This window comes from Chionomys nivalis, chromosome 4, assembly GCF_950005125.1.
Source record: "Chionomys nivalis chromosome 4, mChiNiv1.1, whole genome shotgun sequence".
In the NCBI taxonomy this organism is placed as follows: Eukaryota; Metazoa; Chordata; class Mammalia; order Rodentia; family Cricetidae; genus Chionomys; species Chionomys nivalis.
The window spans coordinates 50,132,362-50,157,180 of NC_080089.1; the positions used below are offsets into that span (position 1 = coordinate 50,132,362).

Here is a 24,819-nt window from a genome sequence, read left to right on the forward strand (position 1 = left end):
TGATTGGTACTATTAGCAATCAGCTAACTACACTGCCTAGTAACTAGACTCATAGAAAAAGCCTGCAGTCTTAGTTGGTGCTCTCAGATGTTGGTTGAGACCAGCACATCGTCAGTCAGGCTGTGGTTGACTCTAGTCGCTGCCTTGGTGACAGCTTTCTCAGAAGTGGAAAACAGGCAGTTAATCACAGGAACTGTTCTGGGGGGCTCTTCCGGGCACATTTTTTTTTTTTTTTAAGATGTTAAGGCCGGTGCACACCGATTATCTTTGCATATCACTGAACGTTTTGCTTTGGCTCCTAGACACAGGTAGTCCCTAAAGGAAGCCGCCGCTCTCCGAGGGTTACTTGCACTTAGACCTCGTGCTCCGGCCCCTTCGCTGACGCATCCCGGCTCCAGCCTCCGCTTTCTGCCGAGTCAGCGGGGCTGCGGCTGCCTGCTTCTCCTCCAGCGGGCAGCGGGTGATGCTGTGCCTTGTTTTGATGGCAGTGGAGTTAGTGATTGTCAGCACCGCGGTACAATCAGCTAATTACACTGCCTACAAACCGAGCACCGGGCGTCCGCCGCTGCAGTTCCCGAGGGTCCGGCCCCTTGCCCCCTTTTCGCCACGGCCGACGGTGGCGGAGCGAGAGATGTTCTCAGGCTCCCGGCCCCTCCATACCCCGCAGGGCCGCGCGGGACCCCAGGTGACCCCAGGGCCCCAGGGGGCCCCCGTCCCCGCCGTCCCCCCCCCCCCCCCAAGACCCTCCCGCTCCGCCCCCGTCCCCTGGGCATCAGGACAGACTCCTGCTTCCCTCCCGCCGGGTCTGACCCGCCTCCGTCAACTTCTCCTCGGCTTCCAGCCCCAACTCTACATCAGGATCTGTCCACCCCGCGCGCCCGGCAGCTCCTACTGGCCGAGTGGCCGTGGCTCTGCGACCAACCGCCCTTGGAACCCCGAGGCCGAGGGGGCGGGGCGAGTGGGGGAGGGGAGGCAGAAGCCACCAGAAGGGGCACTGGGCGGGCTCCTGAAGAGCCTCCTGGGAAGAGGGACCTGGGAGATGGAGACACAGATTCTTGAGAAGTTTATCTTCATGGTGTAGTAGGAAGGACAAAGACCTACATTCATCTCTCCTACCCTGTTGCCCAAGAAGCTTCCAAGCCCACTCAGTGTTCATGCCCATTCGCAGAAACTGCTTCTCAGGCACCTCAGCTGGAGGCTTGCGCTATCCCGCAGGAGCAGGATTGCCCTTGCCAATACCTGAGTTCTTTCTAAGGATTATTTTTTCACAGGGCCATGCAGTGAGATGAGGGCCGCTCTTCTAGTCAAACATTGAACCAACCCCTTTGTGGTCAAAGTCACTTTTAAGATCAAAGTCACCATTTTTGTGATCTCATGGTAAGCCTCGAGGAAACCATTCCTACTTCGGGCTACTGTTTTATTTAAATGTCTGTTACATAGCCATCACCTAAATGGCATTGGTTCTACTATCCATCAGACACTCTAGGTGGTAACACGAAGTAGTCACACGTTCTTTGCGGTCCCAGACAGTATAAAGTCACTAAGCTGATAGACTTTACTAGTAGAAAAAGGCGCGCGGGGGTGGGGGTGGGGGTGAGGGTGTCTACGAGAACTGACAGGCACTGGTCTTGAAGGAGGTGAGATTGAAGCAAGGGTGGATTTGATCATCAACAATAGGTCTGCGGAAGTCCGAGTCTTGTGACAGTTAAATTTTCCTTGCTCTTCCTATCTCATATCCGATAACGGGTGTGTTGGTGTATATTTGGAAGAGGAGGCGCTGAGGGGGCAGGGACAGCATTTCTGTGCTCTCTTCAGTATTTTTATCCTTTAAGTTAGTCTTTCCTTTCTTTTCATTTAATTGATGAGCCCAGAGAGGATATATAATATTCTCTGATTGCAAACGTTGTGGAATTCAGTAGGAAGTAGCCTCAACAGACTGTGGGTTTCGTGTCTTCATATACACAGTATAATAATACCCATTTGTATTGATCCAAAAAGTCTTACAGTCTACAAAGGAAACTTAATCTGTACACAGATCCCTAAGCCCAGCAAATGGTCGCATGGATGCAATTATTAACACAAATACATGCTAGTCATCAGGGACATTCAGCACAAATTCCAAACTCAAACCATTAAAACCCAGGAACGTCTCAAGAATAAGGTTATGTGTATTTTAACATTATCTTTGAAAATGAAATAATATTTTTTTCTCCAAAAGCATAGTTTGTTTTATGAACACTTAAGTGAAAGGAATCAAAGTGAAGTAGCAGATAATTGTAAAATTAACTTGCAAGAGACATCATTTCTAAATAACTATATCTTGTACTCATTCATCCTGAATTTGAGAAGAGCGCAATGTTGTGTGCTACAAAATGTCATTTGAATGTTCACAAATAAATGGAACCAGTAGAAGCAGCCTCCATTCCACTGGCAACAGAAAAGTTATAAATTTTGTGAGGATATTACAAAACTAGTTATTTTACATTTTGCTCCATTTTACTCTATCCTTACTGCTTCTTCCTAGCTGGCGTGTTTTTTCCTGATTATCAGTTGCATCTTAAATATCTTACCTGAGTTCCATTGCTGTCATCCAAAGCTATAGTTGCATTAGATGTCTTGAAATTTACACTGTAAAATTTTTTCTTCAAAGATGAAAAAAAAAAGACAATAAAAATGTGTGTGCTCTAGTTCTGTTAGAAAAGCAACAGCAACAGAAAAGAATGCGTGTTCTTAGGGTTGCTGTTGATTTGGCCTGCAGTTACTAGAGAAACTCCGCTGACCTCACTGCATCTGCGGGTCATGTCTAGGCATGTCTAGACACCAGGGAGACTCAAGTTTTAATCCAAGTAAGAATGCTTGTGGTTAAAAGGCCCAAACAGGAGTTTGCATTTGGTTAGACCAAATCCAGGAAGGCACCTTGAGGGGGAATTGTTTACTGTTTTAATTTCTGGTCTTTTGGTAATCAGGGAGATGGGGAAGGACCTTTGAGGAGATAGAGTGAGATTATTGACTGGAAGGAAACCAAGACAAGTATCAAAACAAGAACTTCCTACGTTAGTCTGGCAAATTTATATTGGCTTAACTTACTGCTCCTGTATAGAGGGTTAGAGAGGGAGATGTGGCTCCCCCTTCAACATACACAAACACCTAAACATTTGCTATTGTTTGATTTTTAGACAGGGACTCAGTGAGCTCGGGCTGGTCTTGAGTTCTTGATTTTCTTGAGATAACCTCCAGATTACCAGCTACTTCTGCAGCTTTTGAAGGTTATTGGGGGAAAAACTTAAGAATGACACTAATTAGAAAGTAATTCTCTTTAGCACCTTCTTTTAAAACTTGTTTTTAAAATGCATAGTCTTTGCTAGGAAATAAAACCATGTTTTGTTTTTCATGTAGACTAAGACTATCAAATGTCAGATGGCCATATTAATATTCATGATGGTATACTTAGGGACTAGTTTATAAAGTTGAAGCAAGGCTGAGTTGAAGTCAATTTAACGTTTGAAAAACTACAAATCAATGAATCTGTTTAATTATGAGAGGAGAGTTTCATCTGAGCTAACATGAACTGCTGGCAGTTCCATGATTCTGGTTCCATCTCATCGGACTCCCATTAGGAAGAGTGCACTATGTTCTTAATTAGCTTCTTGCTTATATTTATTGATTAATCAATAGCATAGCTCTACGTATCAAATGTTAATTTATCTTTTAGTCAGATCAGAAACAATCTAACAAACTAGCTTCCTAATTGAAGTTGCTGGAACTCTGTGGCTCAGCAGCAGGAACAATTCTTGTATAGTTCCCATCTCTAAGGAACACAGTCTCCAGAGATGTGCTCTAATTGGAGGGATAGGTTGTTTACAGAGATAATTAAGAGAGTTAAATTATGTTAATCATATCAACACATCATAATATTAATATACAAATTAATATTACATTAGTGCATAAAATGCCTAGATAATACATTTATATCACATAGAAATATATCGAGTGTCAAAGTTGTTAGAGTAATAAGTGCGTAAGGACTCTTGAATTCTAGTGTTATCTCTGTTATTGTCAACATTTGGGGAAACATAAGAAAAAGCCCAGAAAGAGGGCTACATAGAAAAAATGGTGTTAACTCCAGTAGTAAGAGGTAGGCCTGAAAACCTTAGAGTATTAGTGTAGGGAGTTTGAATATCATTCTTCTGGCGGGAAAGCCCCTGATGAATACAAGTGTGTTGTTTTATGGAGGCTAGAGCAGCATAGATTGCAGAGGAGATTTGATGTAGATGATTTTTTAACAAGTCTGGAGATGGAGTGATTGAGGAAATACAGGATAAGTAAGAGATTTCAGGAAGGGACTTTTACAGGGTTTGGTAGCTGATTCACAGTTTAGCAAGATCAGCAACTGACTCTTGGGGAGGAGCTTGAGGTGCTGAGGGGAACACATGGTCAGAGGGCATTTATGATGAGTTTGGGTCTAAGCAAGTCTGGATTGAGTTAAGTATTTAAATTTGGAAAGAGGTCAAAACTAAAAAGAGAGATTAGAAATTTTCTGACTGTGAAAATTCAAGTTGAATGAAGTCTCCAAGGGTGTGTGATAACTTATTCTCGTTGCCATGGTTCTCATAGAAAGGATAAAGTAGGTGAGCAACAGTGGAATGCCTTTGTGTGTGTGCGGGATTGAACTTAGGTGCACACTAAATAAGGTGGGTGATCTTCTCTAGACCGGATGTAGACAGATTAGCTTCCCTGGCTATAGACTTCTGTCACTCATGGTAGATTTCCTGGTTTGTAAAAGTAACTTTGGGGTTTCAGAACAGCTAACTGGTTGTCTAGGTGCATTGTTAAAGAGAGTTTATTTTCCTCCAGAGGTCTAACATGTATTCTTAACTCTGTAAAACCAAAAGAGGGAACTACCTCATCAACTAATTTATTTACAAGAATGAAAATAATTTATGTCATTCCCATAGTCATCACACTGTGTATACCAGTTCTGGTCTTTATTTGTACTGTCTTTATCTGCTGCTTAAGCCTCTTTGATTCCTCTATGGAACTTATATATAGTTTAGCAATTATATAGCTCACTTCTTTAGTTCCTCTAAACCCATAACATATATCTCAAGGATTTCATTGTATTTACATTTAGCTATGTTTATATTGTCTTCTTCCCTCTTAGCTCATCTATAGGCTGTTTAAAGTTTGAGCTCAAGCCCTACTTCCTGGGAAAATATTCCAGTGTGCCTTTAGTCACCTTTATTCTTCCTCTTCTCTCCTTTATTTTGAACTCAATATATTCAGTCTATAGTTAGCATCTTCCATTAATAAAAGTATCAACCACCTATACTTTTTAATTTATTATTTGTTTCAGACAATATACAATGCTGTCACATGCACAGACACATTTGTTAAATTAGTATACTTTGTGTACAAACATTTTCCCACACTCAGAATTATTTTTGCTGTACTGTCTTGTTTTTTTCTTAAAACTTGAAAATTATGTCCCAACAATTTTTGTAATTTTTTAAACTGCAGTTTGAACACAATGAGATTGAGTTTATATATAGGGTACAGAGTCCACTCATTGTTTTATGAAATGGTGTACATATACTATTGCTAGAAGAAGCTTCCAATGATGTCAGATTTTTGCCAAAACAGCTATATCCCTCTACTTTTATTAATAGTGACACGTGTTTGCAAATGAATAGATGGGCCTAGAATTATAACTTACAGTTTAAGGAATGAATGGTAAAGAAATTAAATAGGAGACAGGCATGGTTGTGCACACCTTTATTTCAGTACTTGGGGGGCAGAGGCAGGCGGATCTCTGTGAGTTCCAGGCCACCCTGATCTTCATAGTAAGTCACAAGCCATCTAGGACTATACAGTGAGACCCTGTTTCAAAAAAAGAAAGGGCTGATTATAATTCTGTTTATTACTTCATAAATCAAATTTAGTGTTCAATGTAGGTAAATGCCAGACATGTTCGGGTGCTCCAGGAGGCCAGAAGATGGCATCAGATCTTTCGGAGCTGAAGTTACAGGCGACTGTGAATTGCCCAATAGCCTGGGTGCTGGGAACTGACCTGGGTCCTCTGCAAGAGCAGCAGGGACTCTTAACTACTGAGCCGTCTCTTTTTATCTCAATTTTGTAATTGATTGATACCTTTGGGACTTGACCATACCTTGATTTATCAATCAAGTCAAACTCCATATGTTTTCTTTTTTCTTAAAACAGTATTTTTAAATTTTATTTTACATACCAATCCCAGCTCTCTCTCCCTCCTCTCCTCCTGCTCCCCCCACCTTTCCCCCACCCCATCTGATCTCCATGTTTTAAAATGAAGAAGTTGAATTTTTGGACACTTCCTTGCATAAGGCCATTTTCATGCTCTGTATCATTTTCACAGGCATACTAGACAGGAGAACGGACCTCTCTGCCTCCTTTCCTTTCTGATCTTCCTCATTCAAATGGAACGGAGCCTCCTTTTTCTCATTTTCTTACACAGGCTTAGCCCCATCACTCAAACCTCTACAGAAAGAACATCACCATTTTGTCCTCTAGATAATTTATCTGATACTTTAAAAAAAGAATTTCTTAAAAGATGATGTCTTAGGTAAGAGAATAGATGTCTTCTAATGGAAACTTTAGACATTACACATGATTGGTTGAGATTTTTTTTTTTTTTTGCCTTTTAAATTTTAGTATTTTCTGGCTAAGTGAGGTAAAACTGGACATGGTGGTACATGCCTGTTGTCCCAGCGTGTAAGGTTAAAGACAGGAAGATTGCTGCAGTTCCAGCCCAGCCTGATCCACGTAGTAATCACTAAACCAATCAGGGCTGCATAACGAGACTATCTCAAAAGAAAACAAAGTTACAAAGCCTAACAACCAAACAATGAATTAAGAGGTTTGCTTAGTCCATGTTGGATCTAAGTTTTTATATCCCTTCCTAATAAAATTATTTAAATGTACATTTATTTACTTGTATGTGTGGACATACGTATACTATAGCACACACATGGAGGTCAGAGGACAACTTATGGTAGATGATTCTCTCCTTTTACCCGTGGGTCCTGGGGACTGAACTCACCCTTACTTACTGAGCCCTGTTGTTAGGCCTCCCATCTCCTCTCCGCAGATATTTAGTACTGGGCATTTAGTTGTCACTGGGAATTCAGTTTTAAGCTTAAAAAATCAGTATTTTTGTTTTGCCCTGACCATCCCCCCCTGAGCTACTTATTTCAATATTTTCTTGGCTACTGAAAACTTGGAGCCATCTTGTGAGTATCCCGTCTTTAAAATACTGTATTCAAATAATCCTTCTCTGGATTATAAGTCTCTTGAAAGGGAAGGCAGAGTTCTGTGTTTTGTTTGAACCACTCAGCACACAGCAAGGTCTAATGTTAGTGGGCAGTCAGAAGGAAGTCGATGTCAGTAAAGCAGAAGGGACAGATGCCATTCATGGGAAGGAGGCCACTGAGATCAGGTGATTGAAGGCCTACGCAAATGAAGGAAGTTTTACATGATGTTTACTCTCTGATTTTTCTTTCCTGAAATATAAGTACATTCTTATTATATGGTTCTATTAATGCTTTCCTAGGCCTGCTTGGGCCTGTTGCAGAAAGTAACGCTAGGGAAAGGTTCAACACCTCACTAGTGACTAAGCCTCGGCAACTCAGGGTAGCTGAGCAGTAAGTTAACTGGGAAGGTGAAATCAAAATTATTAAACACTTGGCACTATTAATTTAGCAGTGTAAACAGTAGGCATTTTCCAAGGAAAAGCATGTATTTGCTATTGTCTATGTTGCCTTGAGTTCAAAAGCAAGTTCTATTTCAGCAATATGCAGTGAGTCTGAAATTTTAGTTTTGCCATTTCTAACACAATTAAAAATACTTTGAAACAGTGTGGAAAATGGCAAAAGAAGATGAGAATAAGAATTATCAAGATAATCTCTTAAGGCATTGTTGAGTAATTAAATATGTAATGTGATTTAAAAGTTTCATTGATAGCAAGGGGATCTTTAAAAAAATCTTGATATTGAGTGCTGGTATCTCTCCAATTTCATTCAAATGACTGAAGAACCTGGAAAAGCAGTTGCTGCTACTGATGCATAGAAGTCTGCTATTGGTTGTGTGTGTAGAGGTGTGTGTGTGTGTGTGTTTGGACGTTTTGGAACTTTAGCTATGCTGTCAGCTTTGGAAGAAAGTGCCCTGCTTTACCACACTGAGTTGGCATTTATAAACATTAACAACCATATTGGTGTAGAAACATTAATTTTATTTTTTTCCATTTGTACAGGGGTAACACACAGCATCAAATATGGAAAGTGTTATCTATGGGGTTCTAGTGCAAAAATTAATATTCTCTAAATTAAATAAAAACATTGCTGTCTAGGTTTTAATTATTTCTAGTTCGATTGCAGTGTCAGAGGATAGGAGGCAGCCTTCGGCATCTTAAGGTGATTCCAAAGCGTGGCAGTTTGGGGCCCTCTTCCACGAGTAAAGAATGAGAAATACATCATGAGTGGCTGAAATAAATAAGATACTGAGAGGGTAGGTCATTCAAGCCCTAGTTGCACTTTTCTTATATGTTATGGACATAGCACACATATAAATACTGGATCTAACTGAATTAACCTTAATTCGATCTTACATGGTCATTCTTAGATGACAAAATACTCTGTTATCTAGCTCAGTGGGCCTTATACTATATATATAAGTATATATATTTATACCTCTCATGCTAGGTATTTAATGTCTAGGACAATCCTTAACATCTGTATTATATCTTAGTCCACCACTGCTGAGTTTTGATACTCATGCCACACCAACATGCCAGGATCTCTCCGGACCCACATTCCACTACCACTAATTAATAGCTATACATGCTTAGTACCAAATGTCTCAGTCTGGGTCCTTGAACACAGGACTCTGAGTTGTAGGTGGGGAGGCTTTAGGGAACTGAAAAATATAGGATTCAGTAGGGAGAGATGCCATCCGTAACCAAGTCGTGGTAGGGGCCTTGGCCTACCTTGTGGGGCAACTGTAGAGGTACAGTCGCCCTTCAGAGTTGTAAGTTGAACCAAAGGAGTCAGTTTTCATAAAAGGGAAGATGGTAGGCACCTTAAATTGTGCGCCAGCTATCCTGATCCCAAGCAGACAAAACTCTCAACTCTTACCAAACAGATGGTTCCTGTATATTGTGGAAGTTGGGATTACTTAGAACAAGAGGGCCATGTCTGTTTTTTTTTTTTTTTTTTTTTTTTTTTTTTTTTTTTTTTTTTTTTTTTTTTTTTTGGTTTTTCGAGACAGGGTTTCTCTGTGGCTTTGGAGCCTGTCCTGGAACTAGCTCTTGTAGACCAGGCTGGTCTTGAACTCACAGAGATCTGCCTGCCTCTACCTCCCGTGTGCTGGGATTAAAGGCGTGTGCCACCATCGCCCGGCGGGCCATGTCTGTTTAAAATTTCTTCTCCTTTTATGATATAGTACTGCTGCTCTCTTAGCAGATTAGGAAAATGTTGATGGATTTGTAAGATCTTCATTTTACCACTGACTCTTTCCACAGTATATGAGAGAATTAATTGGCTGAAGAGAAAGAAAGGCAATTGGAAGAGTGATACTTAAGGCTTTGACCGAGCCTTGCTTGGTCTTCACCCTGTTCAGCTTGTATCTTGGAAGGCACAGATGGTATTCTTACTAAATATGCAAATTTCAGAAAGCCAAAAGAGATAATCGACTACATACCAAAATTTTCATTCACTGTAGCAATGACCCACATTTAACACATGCGCAGGAAATATGGCTCAGTGGTTGAGTACTTGCCTGCTTTGCACGTGGTCCCGGGTTCCACTTCAGCACTTCAAATAAATCAGTTAAACAACACAGTGAAATATGATAGCATAGCTGCATTATGTAGTTTTCTATTCTAGCTAAACTTTGCAACATTAAAATTGACAGAGAAAAGAGTATAAGATCATTTGTACTTGTTAATAAGACAGCCACTTTGAGCACTTATTTTATGCCAGGTGGTCTATAAAAGACTTTATGCGTAGTTTTATAGTTTAACTTTGGCAAAATTCCTTTAAGACCACAGTCAAGTTGCTAGCAGAAGCGACAATACCTAACATTTATAGAGCACTTACTGAGCTCCAGGTATCCTAGCATTTCACTCTTAATTCTCATAATAATCCTACAAAGTGTGCACTGTCATTTTCTTTGTATACATGAGGAAATAGAAGGATAGAGTGGTGGAATCACTTTAAGGCCAAGCCCTGGGTTGAGCTGGGATCCATCTCAGTGTGATGGATTAGTATGGAGCCAGCAGTCTAATTCTTCACTTACTTTAGTTCTGTCTTTCCAGACAGAGGTTGGGAAGGTTAGAGAGCATGTGGAACTTTGCTAAGCTCCTAATGAGATGGAGGGCTGGGACTGAAACCTACAATGCTGACCATACAGCTGCTTTGTATTTTCTTTTTCTTTTTTCTTTTTTTGGTTTTTCAAGACAGGGTTTCTCTGTAGCTTTGAAGCCTGTCCTGGAACTAGCTCTTGTAGACCAGGCTGGCCTCGAACTCACAGAGATCTGCCTGCCTCTGCCTCCCAAGTGCTGGGGTTAAAGGCGTGTGCCACCACCGCCCAGCTTGTATTTTCTTTTTAACTGTCCTGTACTACCTTCCTATAGTTTATGGCCAGGTGTATTAATTATCTATTGTAATCTTGGTAACAACCCTGTGAAATTGCATTCACTGACAGGAAACTGAAAGTTATGAAGATTCGAAACCAGTTGCCAAGATCCTGCAGATAGGGTTTTGTTTTATGTTGTTTCCTTTCTTTTTTTTCTTTCTGGTTTGTTTTTGAGTCAAGGCCTGTGCTGGAACTCCTTCTGGAGCCCAGCTGCCTTCTGAACCCAAGCTCTTCCACTCCCAGCCTTCCTGAGAGCTGCGGTTCCAGGTGGGCCTCCCCACACACAGTTAACAGATTGTAAGCTGCTAAGTTGCAAATGCACAGACTTCTTAGACATTTTGCCATGCTGGAAGAGAAAGATGTACAAAACCAGCAGCCTCGGGGAAGAAAAGCATACTTGCAAATTCACTGTGAGGTAGTGACGTGATGTCGGTGCCCACAAGGGGAGGCCACCTGATGCTGCATCCGAGGACGGTATCTGGAGCAAGGAAGGTGGCAGTACCACTCCAGTGCTGGTCAGTTGACACGCCTGGAGCATTGTGAGCAGCTCCTTTGAAAGAGGATGTGAATCTGTCACACAGTGTGACACTCATCTAGATGCCGGCTTGCCACACTGCACTATCTGATCAATATGTACCCAGGAACAGCTCCCAACAAACTGAAAAAATTTAGCCTCTAAAATGGGAAGACATGAGAGGTCAAATAGCTAAAATTTAAAATACCCTTTCCACATGGTGGAGGATTACATTTAATCTGTATAGTTTCAGTGTGGAAAACTAGGTTGCGTAGGTACAAAGTGGTGGAACTGGCTCCTTATAAGGTCTGATTGCTATTTGGGTTTTTTTTTTTTTTTTTTGGATATGAAATCAGCTTCTTAGTTGAGTCAGTTCTTTTTTACTGTGGAAGAAACTGGTCACTAATTGTGGGTGTTAAACACACACACACATATACCTGTGGAGTGGGTATATCTTTAAACACTTTAGAGAATAGTCTACATTTGCTATGGGGGAATCAGATGAGTTGTGGAAAAGCTAAGGGATTGTCCTAATGGAGAACACCTGTGTGGGGCCAGCTACCAATCAGCTTTGACAGCCTGGCATATATGGAGTAGCCCAAACCTCAATAGATAGGTGTGAGCAAGAGTTGGCAGTAAGGAGCATAGCTGGCTTTCTAATTCTGGCCCACATTTTTTAGGGGACTAAAGAAATTTTTAGAAATTTACTGGCAAGTGTGATGTGTTTTTATTAATCTTAACTTTTAGTGTAAGCCACCTATTTCACCTACATTCCTCTGAACCCTGAACGCTTGACTCTTCGTAAGTACGTTCTTAAAAAGTGCTCGCTAGTGTAATCTACTGAATGCATTGGTAACTTTGTACTTATGTTTCATCTTGATTGCTTAAGTGTTTTAAACTTCTAACAACGTTGTTTTTCTTTTGGAAAAGTGTGAGGACTGGAAGGTTGAAGACTAGGTGTTTTCTTTTTCGTATGTGTGTGTTGATGTGTTAGTTCACTGAGGACTCACCCCCACTCCCCCCAAAATCCTAAGTTTTAGGCATATAAAACTTTCAGCCCTCAATTACATATTGCTGATAAGTTAAACCTAGGCCCCTCTGTGATCCTGCCTTGCTTTTTTTTTCCATTGGTTTCAGGTCTCCACACAGACTGCTTTGGAATCATGAGAGATGAAATTGCAACGGCAGTTTTTTTTGTCACAAGATTGGTGAAAAAACATGAGAAATTGAGTGCACAACAGATAGAAGCCTTTGCGCTAAAGCTGATGACCATCTTGTTTGAAAAGTACAGAGGTCATTGGCACCCTGACTGTCCTTCTAAGGGACAGGCTTTCAGGTGAGAGCCCATGTGGCATAGGGGAAGGAGCAATCAGCCAGTAATAGCATCTGCTAGGAAAATGCAACTTTTTTTTTTGTCCATCTTCAAGTAAGGGATGTTTTATGAGCTCCTATTAATTTGTTTGAACATAGGTTTAAAATAAAGAGATGTGATATAGTCGAACACTTCATTAGACAATTTCTCATCTGTTTGCCATAAAATATAGACCATGAACATCTATCTGGTGAGCTAACAATGTGATTTAATGTTACGACACCCATTCTGAGTCAGCATGGCAAAAGTTAATGAAGTTTTATTTCCATTTGTAAGCATGGAGGGCAGGAGAGGATGAGGAGAAGATGTGGGTAAGGCAAGATCTGTCTGTACCCATGATGTGTGATTTCCTACTGAAGAACCCGTCAACTCACCTTCCTTGCCCCTTTCTTGCTTTATATTCTCCCCAGGTGTATCAGGATAAACAACAATGAGAATAAAGACCCTATATTAGAAAGGGCTTGTTTTGAGAGTAATGTGAATTTTTTTCACCTGGGACTTCCAAAGGAGATGACCATATGGGTCGATCCCTTTGAGGTGTGCTGTAGGTGAGTAATTTTGTGGTTTGTGTGCTTGGTGACCCCTAGTAAGCCTAGGTTGTTTAGCCAGCTCTATGTACCTTTGTGAAAGCTGATGCCCAACGCATTGGCGTAGCAACTAGGACGCTCTTTGATCACGGTTGGTTTCAGATGCAAACTTTTACTCAACACGCATTTCCATTAGGGATGGTTGAATTGGCAAGCACAAAAGCACTGCACTCTATTTTCAGTGGGACTTGGGTCATTGCAACCTGTTGCAAACTGTGGATTTGTAACTTTTAAGTACTGTAGGAACCATCAGGAAGGCAAGGGGATCAGCTAGCGTGGAGGACAAGTCAGTCTATTAATTGACCCAAAAAAAGGGTTTTTTTTCTTTCTGACCAATTAAACGGATATGCTCACTAATTGTAACATCCTTGTAGCTTCAGGTTACACTGTCGTTCAGTTTGCTCTTTTAGAAGAGTCAGACTCTTTAAAATAGCTTTTTAAAAGTTAAAGTTAGTATGGTGTCTCCAGACCAAGAGATTATGCTTGTGGGAAGTTGAGTCTCTAATGAATATTTTCTTTTCCTGCTTAGGTACGGTGAGAAAAAACATCCCTTTACCATTGCTTCTTTTAAAGGCAGATGGGAGAACTGGGAGCTAGCTCAGCACATCAGCTACGCAGTCAGCAGGGCCACTGCTGATTGCTCCTCTGGAACGTCTTCTGATGAAGAAAGCTGTGGCAGGCAGCCCCAAGTCATTCCCAAAGTCAACAATCCCAACAGCATCTACCAGGTTGCGTGTGGTACACCATTCTGTTCTTATTCTAGAAAGAACACACTCGCAAGAAACAGAGCAGGAAGTAGTGAAATGACAAAGAGAAGCCCTCTTCCCAGTGTCAGTATTTTGGCAGAACCTTTTCTGTCCCCCACCCCTGGAGTGTTGTCACCACTTAACTGAGTTTTTATGAGGCATGGTCTTTTGTTGTCCTGTTTCTTCATGTACTTCTTGAAAGCACCTGGCTTTCTTTCTACTTATATTCCTTCTGGTTAAATTGTAATATTTAGTGGGTTTTGTTTTTTGAGACTCCCTAAATAGCACAGGCTGGCCCATAGTTTCTGATCCTTCTGCCTGTCACCTGCTTGAGTGTTGTGATTTAGAGGTGTGTGCCTCCTCACTCTATTTAGTAGGTTTTATTAATCATAATAGCATGTAATTTAGAGGAAGCCTAAACTATTTAAGAAAGACCAGGACACTTTCATTTTGGCACTAGTGCAGTTTGTTTTCAAAACAATAACAAAAGAGCTTTTTAAAAAGTCATAGCCAGTTTCAAGGGAGCTTGTCCAAAGAACAAAATACTCAAATAATCAAAACCAGTAGAATTGTAACCCATCAACAGAGATGCACATTTATATTGAAATAAGTTGCATGAAATAATACTAATACCAGGTGCCTCCCACCCCAATACTTCTGACTGTGTTCAGTAGATAATCACAGGCATCTTAAGTTGATTTCATGACCTGTTTGAAAAAAAAAATATGGCCAGGGCCAGGTGGTGGTGGTGCACGCCTTTAATTCCAGCACTCTGGGTGGAGCAGGCAGGCAGATCTGTGAGTTCAAGGCCAGCCTGGTCTACAAGAGCTAGTTCCAGGACAGGCTCCAAAGCTACAGATAAACCCTGTCTTGAAAAGGAAAGGAAAGGAATGGAAAGGAAAAAAAGAAAGAAAGAAAGAAAGAAAGAAAGAGAAAAGAAAAAAGAAAGAAAAAAATCAGTTTTGAAGAGCTTCTCTATCAATTTTTATGCATGCTTTCACCTTGACCACTTTTGTTGACACTCAGCTGTTTTCCTCTTAAGAGTTAGTAGCCGATCTTTTAAATTACTTCCATATTGCTTTATTAAACCCCCCCCAAAACCCTTAAAATTTGGCATCATTATAGAAGTTGGTTCTTTTGTTTTCTTTCTGAAGTTATTTCTTAAGACTTGATTCTCAGACATGGAATTTCTATGCCATTAAATATGGTAGTCACTTATTCCTGATGTATGGCTTAAGTACATACTAGAAAGCTGTTTTTTTTAAAAAATTTTCACTAGTTCTATTATCTGCTTTGCCATTTTCCCTAAAACTGGCCTGTTCTCAAAGGCAAATAATTTGAAAAATAATTCCTGTAATAGATAGCACTAATAAAATTAAGTATTCAAAACTGTTTCATGAAATTTCACCTATTCTTTGACGTCCTTATGTGTTATCATATATTATGGGTCAGAAACGTATTAAACTTTTGTTATATTACTAGAAAACATTTTCCTTTAGTTTTTTAAAACTGCGTGTGTGTGTGCACGTGCATCTGTGTCTGTGTGTGGTGTGTCTGTGTGTGCGTGTGTCTGTGCCTCTGGGTGTAACAGTTTAAAACTATATAACACTACATTTTTAGGTAGGGTTCAGATCTGTAGGAGGCTAAACTGTTCTATGGCAAGGTCTTTCCAGAATGTGGTCTATTAAACATCTTTGTCAATTATTTGTGATGTTTGTAATGGGTGGGTCTTATCCCAGAGATCATTTTTAGGCAGTTTTGGAATGTCAGGAGGGGAGTGGGTAAGGGTAAACATTTGAAATGCTTTGTTTTTATCTTGTGTGTGGTCTAGGGATTGAACCTAGCATGGTAAATATCTACGTAGACACAAGTTGTGTTTCCAGCCCTAACTCATTACCTCTTCTTTTCTTTTTGAGACAGGGTCTCATTAATTTCCCCAAGCAGGCCTTAAACGTTTGATTCTCTACCTCAGTTTTCCAAGTAACTGAGATTAAAGGCCTTATTAATAACACAGCTTACATATTTATAGTTTCACCTAAGAGTTCATCTTAGGGGCTTAGCAGTCAAAGGGAACTGGCTGCTCTTTCAGAAGACCCAGGTTCAATGGTCAACATAACCATGAACATGGTAGCTCATAGCCAATTGTAACTCCATAGGGGATTTGACACTCTTCTGGTTTCAACTGCCCTCAGTGGGCACCAGGTACGTACATGGTACAGACAGTCATTCAGGCAAAACATTCATACACATAAAAGAAAAAAGAAAAATTTTTGCTTAAAGATATAAATTGATGATCTCTATAGAATATAAAATTTTGGAAATTTTTCTGTAGATGACTATTTACTTGTAATCCCTATGCTTTGGAGGGACTTCCCTTCTGAGTTCAGGGCTCATAGTCCCAAGAGCTGCCTATCAGTCCAGAGACCTTCACACATTGTTTTTCCTGTCTTTTTCCTTCCCAGGTGGAAACCTTCAAACAGTCCTTCCAGCCGTGGTTGTGCCTCCCTCGTAGAAAGCATTTGGCAGATGGTCGTGGGGGTGTCTCGGGGGCTGCTTACCACCCAGTGCCCCAAAACCCTAAATGGTGCCGGCCTGCTGGGCGCCGGGTGGACAGGTACCACTGGGTCAACACACAATTGTTCAGTGGCCAGGCAGCTCCGTGCAAGCTTGAAGGAGAGGCCTTGTCTTCCCTAAAGCAAAAATGAGGCCAAAGCCAAGAAATCCCCCACTAGAAGGAAGAACTCTCTCAAGGATGGGAGTGCACACAGATCACCGCTCGACTTTTAGCTATACTTTTAATTCTTATTTAACTTTATATAAATTTTTATGTAACACTAGTGAATATATGTGTGTCTTGTAAAGTGATTGAATGGAGATATTGCCTGTGATAAAATAAAATTAATTATGGGAAGGAAGAGTTGAAATAAACGCACTGTGTTTTTAACAAAGCCCTTAGTTCAGTTTGCTGCAAGACAGTTTGAGGTCTCTTGTTCCATCGGTAGTCACTGTTTGAAAAGCAGGTTTTCAGTTATGGGAGAGTGATCCTGACAGAAAACTCTTCTGGATTCATGTAATATTTGTGGTAACCAGTCTATTTTATAAATCCTGTAAGAAATTGTTGGAATTTTTTTTTAAGATGAGAGAATTCCCTTGGTATGTCTTTTGAAAAGTTTGATTTACTACTAAAATTTCATAGACATACTCATGAACTATTTTATAAAAGTGGTACCTGCTTCTTATAAAGAATTCAAACTAAGCCGAGCAACTCACTATGAAAAGAAATAAAAATCCCTATTAGTGAGCCACATGCAACCATTACTAATATTAAATGGCGGCCGTGTTGCAGGTACATTTTGCCTATATACAGACTTAAGAATGGATACGGAGGCTTTCAGATGGCTCGGTGGGGAGAGACTTGCCACCAGCCCTGTCACCAGAGTTCAGGTCCCAGGACTCAGGTGGTGGAATGGAGGAATGACACCCGCAAGTTGTCTTCCGCTCACTCTCCACATGTGCGCCAGGTACACAGACGCACCATTCAGTAAGAGACCCATGCTAGAGGAGCCGCCCATTCAGTATTTACATTTGGTTTTATTTGATTTTCATAAAGCAACAAACAACCCTGAAATGGAATTGAAAGTGGCCCTGGAATGGTTCAAAGCTTTTCCATGCCAGAATATCTAATTTCTCAAGTTTTATCTGGAATTCAACATTATGTTGGTGCAGTATTTAAAACTTCCCTTATTTTATATTTACCCATTTGTTGCTATACCCACCATCTGAGTTAGGATTATTAAATTTTTGTCATTTATTTACAATATTGTGTGTTTGTGTGTACATTTTCATGTGTGTGCGCATGTGCCTGCGTGTACACTTGCTTGTGAAGACCAGGGGTTTACTCTGAGTGTCTCTTCATTTTCTCTTCTCATGTTTTGAGACAAGGCCACTTGCTTGGAACCTGCTCATTGGAGAGATGGGCTGGTTTGCAAACCCCTGTCTCCCCCTCCCTGGTGCTGGGATTACAGGCTCATGCAGTTGTGCCTGGCTTTTTAAGGGGGTGCTGGGGATCTGACTCAAGCCATTAAGTTTGAACAGCAAGCACTTTACTAACAGCCTTCTCCCTAGTTCTCCTCTATGTCACTGGAGAATGACTTAAAGACTTCATATGTATGAGTGTTTGCCTGTGTGTGCATGTGCACCATCAGGGTGCCTGGTGCCCATGGAGGCCTATTCTGAGCCTCTGAGACAAGCGACCTCCCTCTTGAGTGTTAAGCTTTGTCCCCTTGCATAAGATCATCCCAGCTGGACCTTTTGATCCCTTTGAGAGTGGCAGAGAGGGGTAGAGGCCCTACCTGAGGATCCAGCCCCGCCCTACTACCTGTCCTGCACAGCTCGGCCTTAGGTTTATGTGACCTTTAGGGGATGTTAGAGAAATAGGCTGGGGAAGATTAGGGAAGGGGGGGCCTCCACGTATGTGGGTACAGGGAAGCCTTCATCCCTTCTGGGTAATGCTTTCCAGGTGTGGCCTGTGGTGGCGGGGTGCCCACACCGCTGTATTTCCTAACCTATGCTCTGGAAGGGGGTGTAGTAAACTCATCGCTCCCTGGAGTGAACTTTGGTGGAATCATGCCCCAGTTTGTCCTTGAACTTACAAAGGGAATATGTTGCTTATCTCTCCTCCTGGGAAGGAATTTTAGCAGCAAGTCCACAAGAAGGCATCAGATCCCCTGGAATGGGAGTTACAGATTGTTGTGAGCTGCATTGTGGGTACAGGGACCAAACCAGGGTCCTCTGCAAGAGCACTTAGTGCTCTTAGCTGTTGAACCATCTCTCCAGTCAGGCCATGCCAATTTTAATGCTTGGATGTAACATATTCTCTGCTGAAACAATTTTTCATGTAGCTTTTCATTTATAATTCTATTTTAAATGGTTAGATGCTTGTTAGGAGTCTTTTGTGTGAAATCTGTTTTGTTGGAGTTTTTTTAGGAGACTTTTCTACAAATGGTTCATAGGTATGTTGTGAATTCAACTGTGGTTTTTGCTTTCTGTCTTCCAAACACAATGAAATGGTGTTTCTGGCACTGTATATTGCAGGGAGAAAAACTGAGGTCCATTTGATTTCTTGGAACTCCTTGCCACGCACCAAACCATGTACGTTTTACTTTCTTAGGTATCTGTTTTGTCTGTCAATCTGGAAACTTAATTCTCTGTACTAGAATTAAATGTTCCAGTCAGCTGTTCTATATCAGTTTTTCTTGGAACATTGTATATATACCTTCCTGATCTGCACATTCCATAATCATCTTAGTCACGTTTCTACTGCTGTGATAAAACAAACCATGACCAAGGTGACTTAGGAAAAAAAAGCATTTATTTGTGCTTAGGGTCCCAGATGGTTTGAGTCCATGATGGCCAGGGAAGGAATGGGCAGCAGGACATCTGAGAGTTCACATCTCAATCAGGAGACAGAGAGCACCCGGGGAATGGCAGGAGGCTTTGGAAACCTCAAGCCAGCCCCCTGTAATGCACCTTCTCTGTCTTAGCTCCGGTTTCTATTGTGAAGAGACACCATGACCATGGCAACTCTTGTAACAGAAAACATTTAATTGGGGTTGGCTTGCCGTTCAGAGGATTAGTCCATTGTCATGGTGGGAAACATGGCCGCATGCAGACTTCGTGGTGCTGGAGATGTAGCTGAGAGTTCTACATCTGGATAGGCAGGCAGCAGGAGACTGTGACACACTGGCCAGGCTCTGCTTGAGCTTCTGAGACCTCCTTAGTGACACACTCCTTAGTGACACACTCCTTAGTGATCTCTTACCAGCACCACTTCCTATGGGAGCCATTTTTATTCAAACCACCATATCTTCAGAAAGGGCCAGACCTCTCCGTCCTTCCTAAGCAGCCACCAACGGGGGACCAAGTCCCCTGGGCCGTTCTCCTTCAGACCAGCCCAGGAGTCTGTTTCACCTTTGCAGGCCTCATTCTTCATCCATCTCATGGACACCAACCAGTGCTATAAGGGGTCATTTTGCCCTTTCATCTGCATTTGACCACTTTAATCTTTTTTATTTTCCTTTAAGCCTCGCTCTGTCCATTTGATTCTCAGTCCTGCTCAGTCTGTTTCTTGTTTCTACTCTATTTATTAGTTCTAAAATACTTTGGAATTTAATTTGTGGCTTTCTTTATAGTCTACATTATTGTATTTTTAACCATCTAGTTGTAAATGTTTCAACTATATTGTTTAAAATATAAAACAAAGTTTTCTTTTGTGTCCTGACTTAGGATGTCTATTCCCGTAGATTCTTCTGTATTTTGTGTTAATCTTCTTAGTTGTAGCGTTAATGTAGTTACCACACTGGCTTTTTCCTTGTTCCAGTTTAATGTGGACAGTTCTATACAGAATTTTCATTTCTGAAGTATGGGGCGCATGATCCTTTTTTGTCTTCTTATAAAGTCTATTCATCTTCAGTGTTGGGCTTAGCTATTATATTTAATCTATTTTTATACAGCCTAAACCATACAGTTGATATTGGAGGGGGAGCTTCCCATCTGGTGCTGTATGAATCTTAGGAGAAAAACACACTCTGTTGTTTGAGTTTTATTAAACACTGTATGCTCATGGCCCTAGCACAGTCAGGACAGAGCTGGGGGACAGTGTATTCGTTTGCTTTCTGTGACTGGTATAAAGGCCACGACCGAAAGGACTTGGGCATAAAAGGGTATTTCATCTTACAGCTTCCAGTCCACTGTGCAGGGAAGTCAGGACAGGAACGCAAGGCAGAACCTAGAAGCAGGGACTGAAGCAGAGGCCATGAAAGAGAGCTGCTTGTTCCTCAGGCTCACGTTCAGCAATCCTTTCTTATACTTCTTAGGACCACCTGCTCACGGGTGGCAGCCCCTACAGTGGGCTGGACCTACCCATGTCAATCACTAATCAAGACAATGCCCCACAGACTTGCCTACAGGCTAGTCTGCTGGAGGTGTTTTCCTAACCGAAGCCCTCTTCCCCCGAGACTCTAGTTTGTGTCACGTTGGCAGAAAACGAGCCAACACATCTATCTCCCATTAGTGCCGTTAGGGTGGGTCTGCCCGAGACACAGTCTCAGCTTTCTATGTAAAGGTATTGTTTTCACCCTCATCCCTTCACCTGCAGCTTTCCTGGCTTTTATGGGTTTTAGTGAGCTACTTGATGTCACTTATTTTTCCTCATGGGTCATTTTTTCTGTCAGGTCGGGTTTAACCATTCTTTGCTTTTCTCTTGGGTTGCATGACTTTTATTTATGACGTGTATGGATGTGCATTTCTTAGGGCTTATCCTCTTTGAGATTCATTAGGCTTCTCCAGTTATGTCTCTTGCCAGATTTGCTCACATTTTGGATCTTATTTCTTTGGTTACTTTGTTGTTTTGAGTACAGAATGTTTGGCGCTGTCCCATAGGTCTCCGGAACTCTATTCTCTTGTTCCTATCAGATCGTTTATATTGTTCTAGCTGACAATCCATGGGTGGCTCTCTCCGTGATCCCCATTTTACCGGCAGAGGCACACTTCTGGTGGCAGTTTACTGCAGCGAAGCATTTACCATGTGGACATTTGTTTGTCTTGATGTCTGTCCTGGCCCTGTGGATAAGGAGAGCAGACTTCTGGGGTCTCTCATGATCTTTGCTTAGTAGTGATGCATATGGGTTATTTACTACTTCACTTGCAACCTTGGGATACATGAGGGCAAAGAAATATTTGTGGACTTCATCATTTCTTTCCTTAAGTTTTGAAGCTGCTGTTCATTCTGTTGCCTTAGCCATAGTTTCTTGTGTTTGTTATATATATAAAATGACTCTAAATTTTAATTGCCTATTTTGGGAGGTGTATGAAGAATAAATCTACTCTAATTTCATGAGAGTGGATGTCCACATACCCACTTTTGAAATGAGAAAGAAAAAGGTAATTCATGTGTGTGTGTTTATAGTGTATATATGTGGTGCATGCATGTGAGTGTGAGCACATGCACCTGTGCATGTACATGTGGAAGACAGGACACTGGGTATGTACCTTTGTCACTCTCCACTTTGTTACCTTGAGACAGGGTCTCTGAATTGGAAGCTCGTTGTTTAGATTAGGATGGGTAGTGGCTGAGTTCCTAGGCTCCAGTTGTCTCCACCTCCCAGTGCCAGGGTTATAGGCAGGCACAGCCATGCTGGGCTCTTTTTGTGGGTGCTGGGGACTTGAACTCAAGTTCTCATGTTTGCACAGCAGGTGTTCTTACCAACTAAGCCATCTCTCCTGCATCCAAAGTGATTCCTGATAAGACTTCTGCCTGGGGGAAGGATTCTTTCTGCTAGGATGTTTTGGTGGGAACTGCCATGTGCCCCTCAGGCTCTTACATTTGAGCAGCTGGTCCCCAGCTGGTGCTGCTGTTTTAGAGGTGGTGAAACCTTTTAGAAGGCGGGGCTTGGTTGTTATGGATAGATCACTTGGGGTGAGGCTTTGAAGGTGGTAGCCCAACCTTGCTTTTGTCCCACTTTCTGCTTCCTGACTGACTGCCATGATGTCCTCAGCCACCCCATGCACCAAACCATTCATTCCTAGAGCCATGCTCTTTCTGTTGTGATGCGCTGAAGTCTCTGAAACCATAAGTAAAGCAAAATCCTTAGGTTGTGTTAGTCTGGTATTTTATTGCAGCAATTCTTGTGGTCCTTGTCTGCTGCAGTTTTCTTATCTCCTGTCTGGTTGACAGGATGCACACGTGTGTTTACACACAAGCCAGTTCAGGATAACCAGTACCTCAGACTTCCACAAAGGAACTTGTTGACTTTGTTGGGCATTGCAGATAATGCAGTGGGAAGGAGAATTGATCCTGCCTTGGGTTTGTGGCTTTTCTGTTATGAAGCATGTGCTTCCTAAAAGCTTGGGGGCTATTAGTATATTAATGGAGATTTGATGGAGAGTCTGAAGAGGTGGCCAGAGAATTAATATGATTGTGTTCTAGTAGGTGCCTTGTTCAGCCAAGAGTAAAGACTGTGCAAGAATTTCTGCACTGCTTTTGCTTTGACATGTCTCCTAGGGGCCCTCGACTCTTGGCCTGACTATCCTACGGAGTCTTGTGTGTCTGGCTTAATTCATCTTTACTTTGCTTGCTGGGAAATGTATTTCATAATTTATTTGAGTAGCTAAGTAAAGGTATCGAGTCCACATACCCAATATAAATCAAATCAAACTAAAAGTGCTGGAGAGTTTTATCTTGTGAAGTTGTTAAATGTTGGTTTGGGAGTGCCCGGTTCAAGGTTGGCTTGGTGGTCAGGCCTGGAATCCCAGTTTTGTGGGAGACTGAGGCAGAAGGCTAACAGGTTTAAGGCAGCTTAATGAGACCATGATTCAAAATGGCAAATTAAAAGCAAAGAGGTAGGGCACTTCCTGCACATGATGTGTAAGGTCCTAGGGTCAATCTCCAGTACTGGGAAAAAAAGGTCTTGTTCATGGAAAAGATGGGAGAACAGTTCATATTTATATATCATTTTATTGGTGTCAGTGCTTTGAAAGCAGCAAGTGATTTGAATCAGAACGGCAACTGATGTGGCCATTTTAAAGCTCACACATTGTTGTAACTTTCCAGCTGCTGTGACAAAACACCATGACCAAGACAACTTACAGAAGAAAGAGTTTATTAGAGGCTTACGGTTTCAGAGGGTGGGTTCATGGCCATTATGGTGGGGAGCATGACAGCAGGCAGGCAGGCATGGTGCCGGAGCAGTAGCTGAGAGCTCACACATAGAGCCACAAGAATGAGACAGAAGAGGGCAGCTGGGAATGGTATGGGCTTTTGGAACCTTAAAGCCTGTCCCCAGTGATACACCTCCTTCAACAAGGCCACACCTTCTGTTTTGGTCAGGGTTGCTATGTGATGAAACACCATGACTAAAGCAGCTTGGGGAGGAAAGGGTTTATTTCCTTTATTTTATTTCCTTTATTAGGGAGGAAAGGGAAAACTTGTGCTTCCACATCACTGTTCATCATTGAAGGGAATCAGAGCAGGAACTGAAGCAGGGAGGGAACCTGGAGGAAGGAGCTCATACAGAGGCTTACTTACTTGATTCATGTGACATGCTCAGCCTGCTTTCTTATAGAACCTAGGACCACCAGCCCAAGGCTGGCACCAACCACAGTGGGCTGTGTCCTCCTCATCAATCATGAGTTAGGAAAATGCCTAATGCAGGACTTATGGAGGCATTTTTTCTCAATTGACGCCCCTCTCTTTAGATAACTCTAGCTTCTGTTGACATAAAACTAGTCAGCACACCTTTATACCTTTTCCAAACAAACAGCGTCACCAACTTGGGGCCAAGCATCGAAATATATGAGAATATGGGGCCACTGTCATTCAGACTACACTTCGCTCAATGACTGGGTAACTAACCTAACTATTAAACACAGCTAAGCTAAAAGACAAACTGCCAGTAGCAAAGAAGTTAGATTCGATGCCCCATGTCAGGTGGGAGAAACAGAAGATGTGCTTCTGAGCAGGTGTTCTTTATGGCCTGATTTCAAAACCTCCGTTAAGCCTTAATTATAAATCTTTTCATGGTGTCTCTGGTGGTTTTGTTTGGATTTTGAAACAGGGTTTGACCACATAGTCCAGACTGGCCTGGAGCTCATGCCCCTCCTACTTCAGCCTAAGTACTGAGATACAGGTGTGTGCCACCCACCAGGCTCGGCTTTAAGTATTTTCAACTTATTTTCTGTAATTTCCACTAGCACTTTTATTGGTTGAACTCAGAGCTAAACTACAAGCCACATAAAGACAACTCTTAATTTTGGCAAAGATTTGCAGGGTGAAATTATTGAATGAATAATGACCATTGCGGGGGCTGGGGATATAGCTTAGTTGGTAGAGTGCTTGCCTCATGTGTATACGGTCCTAGGTGATAGATCCTGAGTTCT

At 41.8% G+C, this 24,819-nt stretch overlaps 1 protein-coding gene across 1 annotated transcript; it reads left to right on the forward strand.

Moving 5' to 3' along the window:
- The first annotated feature begins 11,807 nt into the window (after window positions 1–11,807).
- Btg4 (BTG anti-proliferation factor 4) lies at window positions 11,808–16,770 on the forward strand. The gene is made up of 5 exons (XM_057768682.1): window positions 11,808–11,980; window positions 12,317–12,515; window positions 12,962–13,099; window positions 13,668–13,866; window positions 16,347–16,770. The coding sequence occupies exons 2-5, from the start codon at window positions 12,343–12,345 to the stop codon at window positions 16,587–16,589; spliced, it is 753 nt and encodes a 250-aa protein (XP_057624665.1). The 5' UTR covers window positions 11,808–11,980; window positions 12,317–12,342; the 3' UTR covers window positions 16,590–16,770.
- Window positions 16,771–24,819: the final 8,049 nt, after the last annotated feature.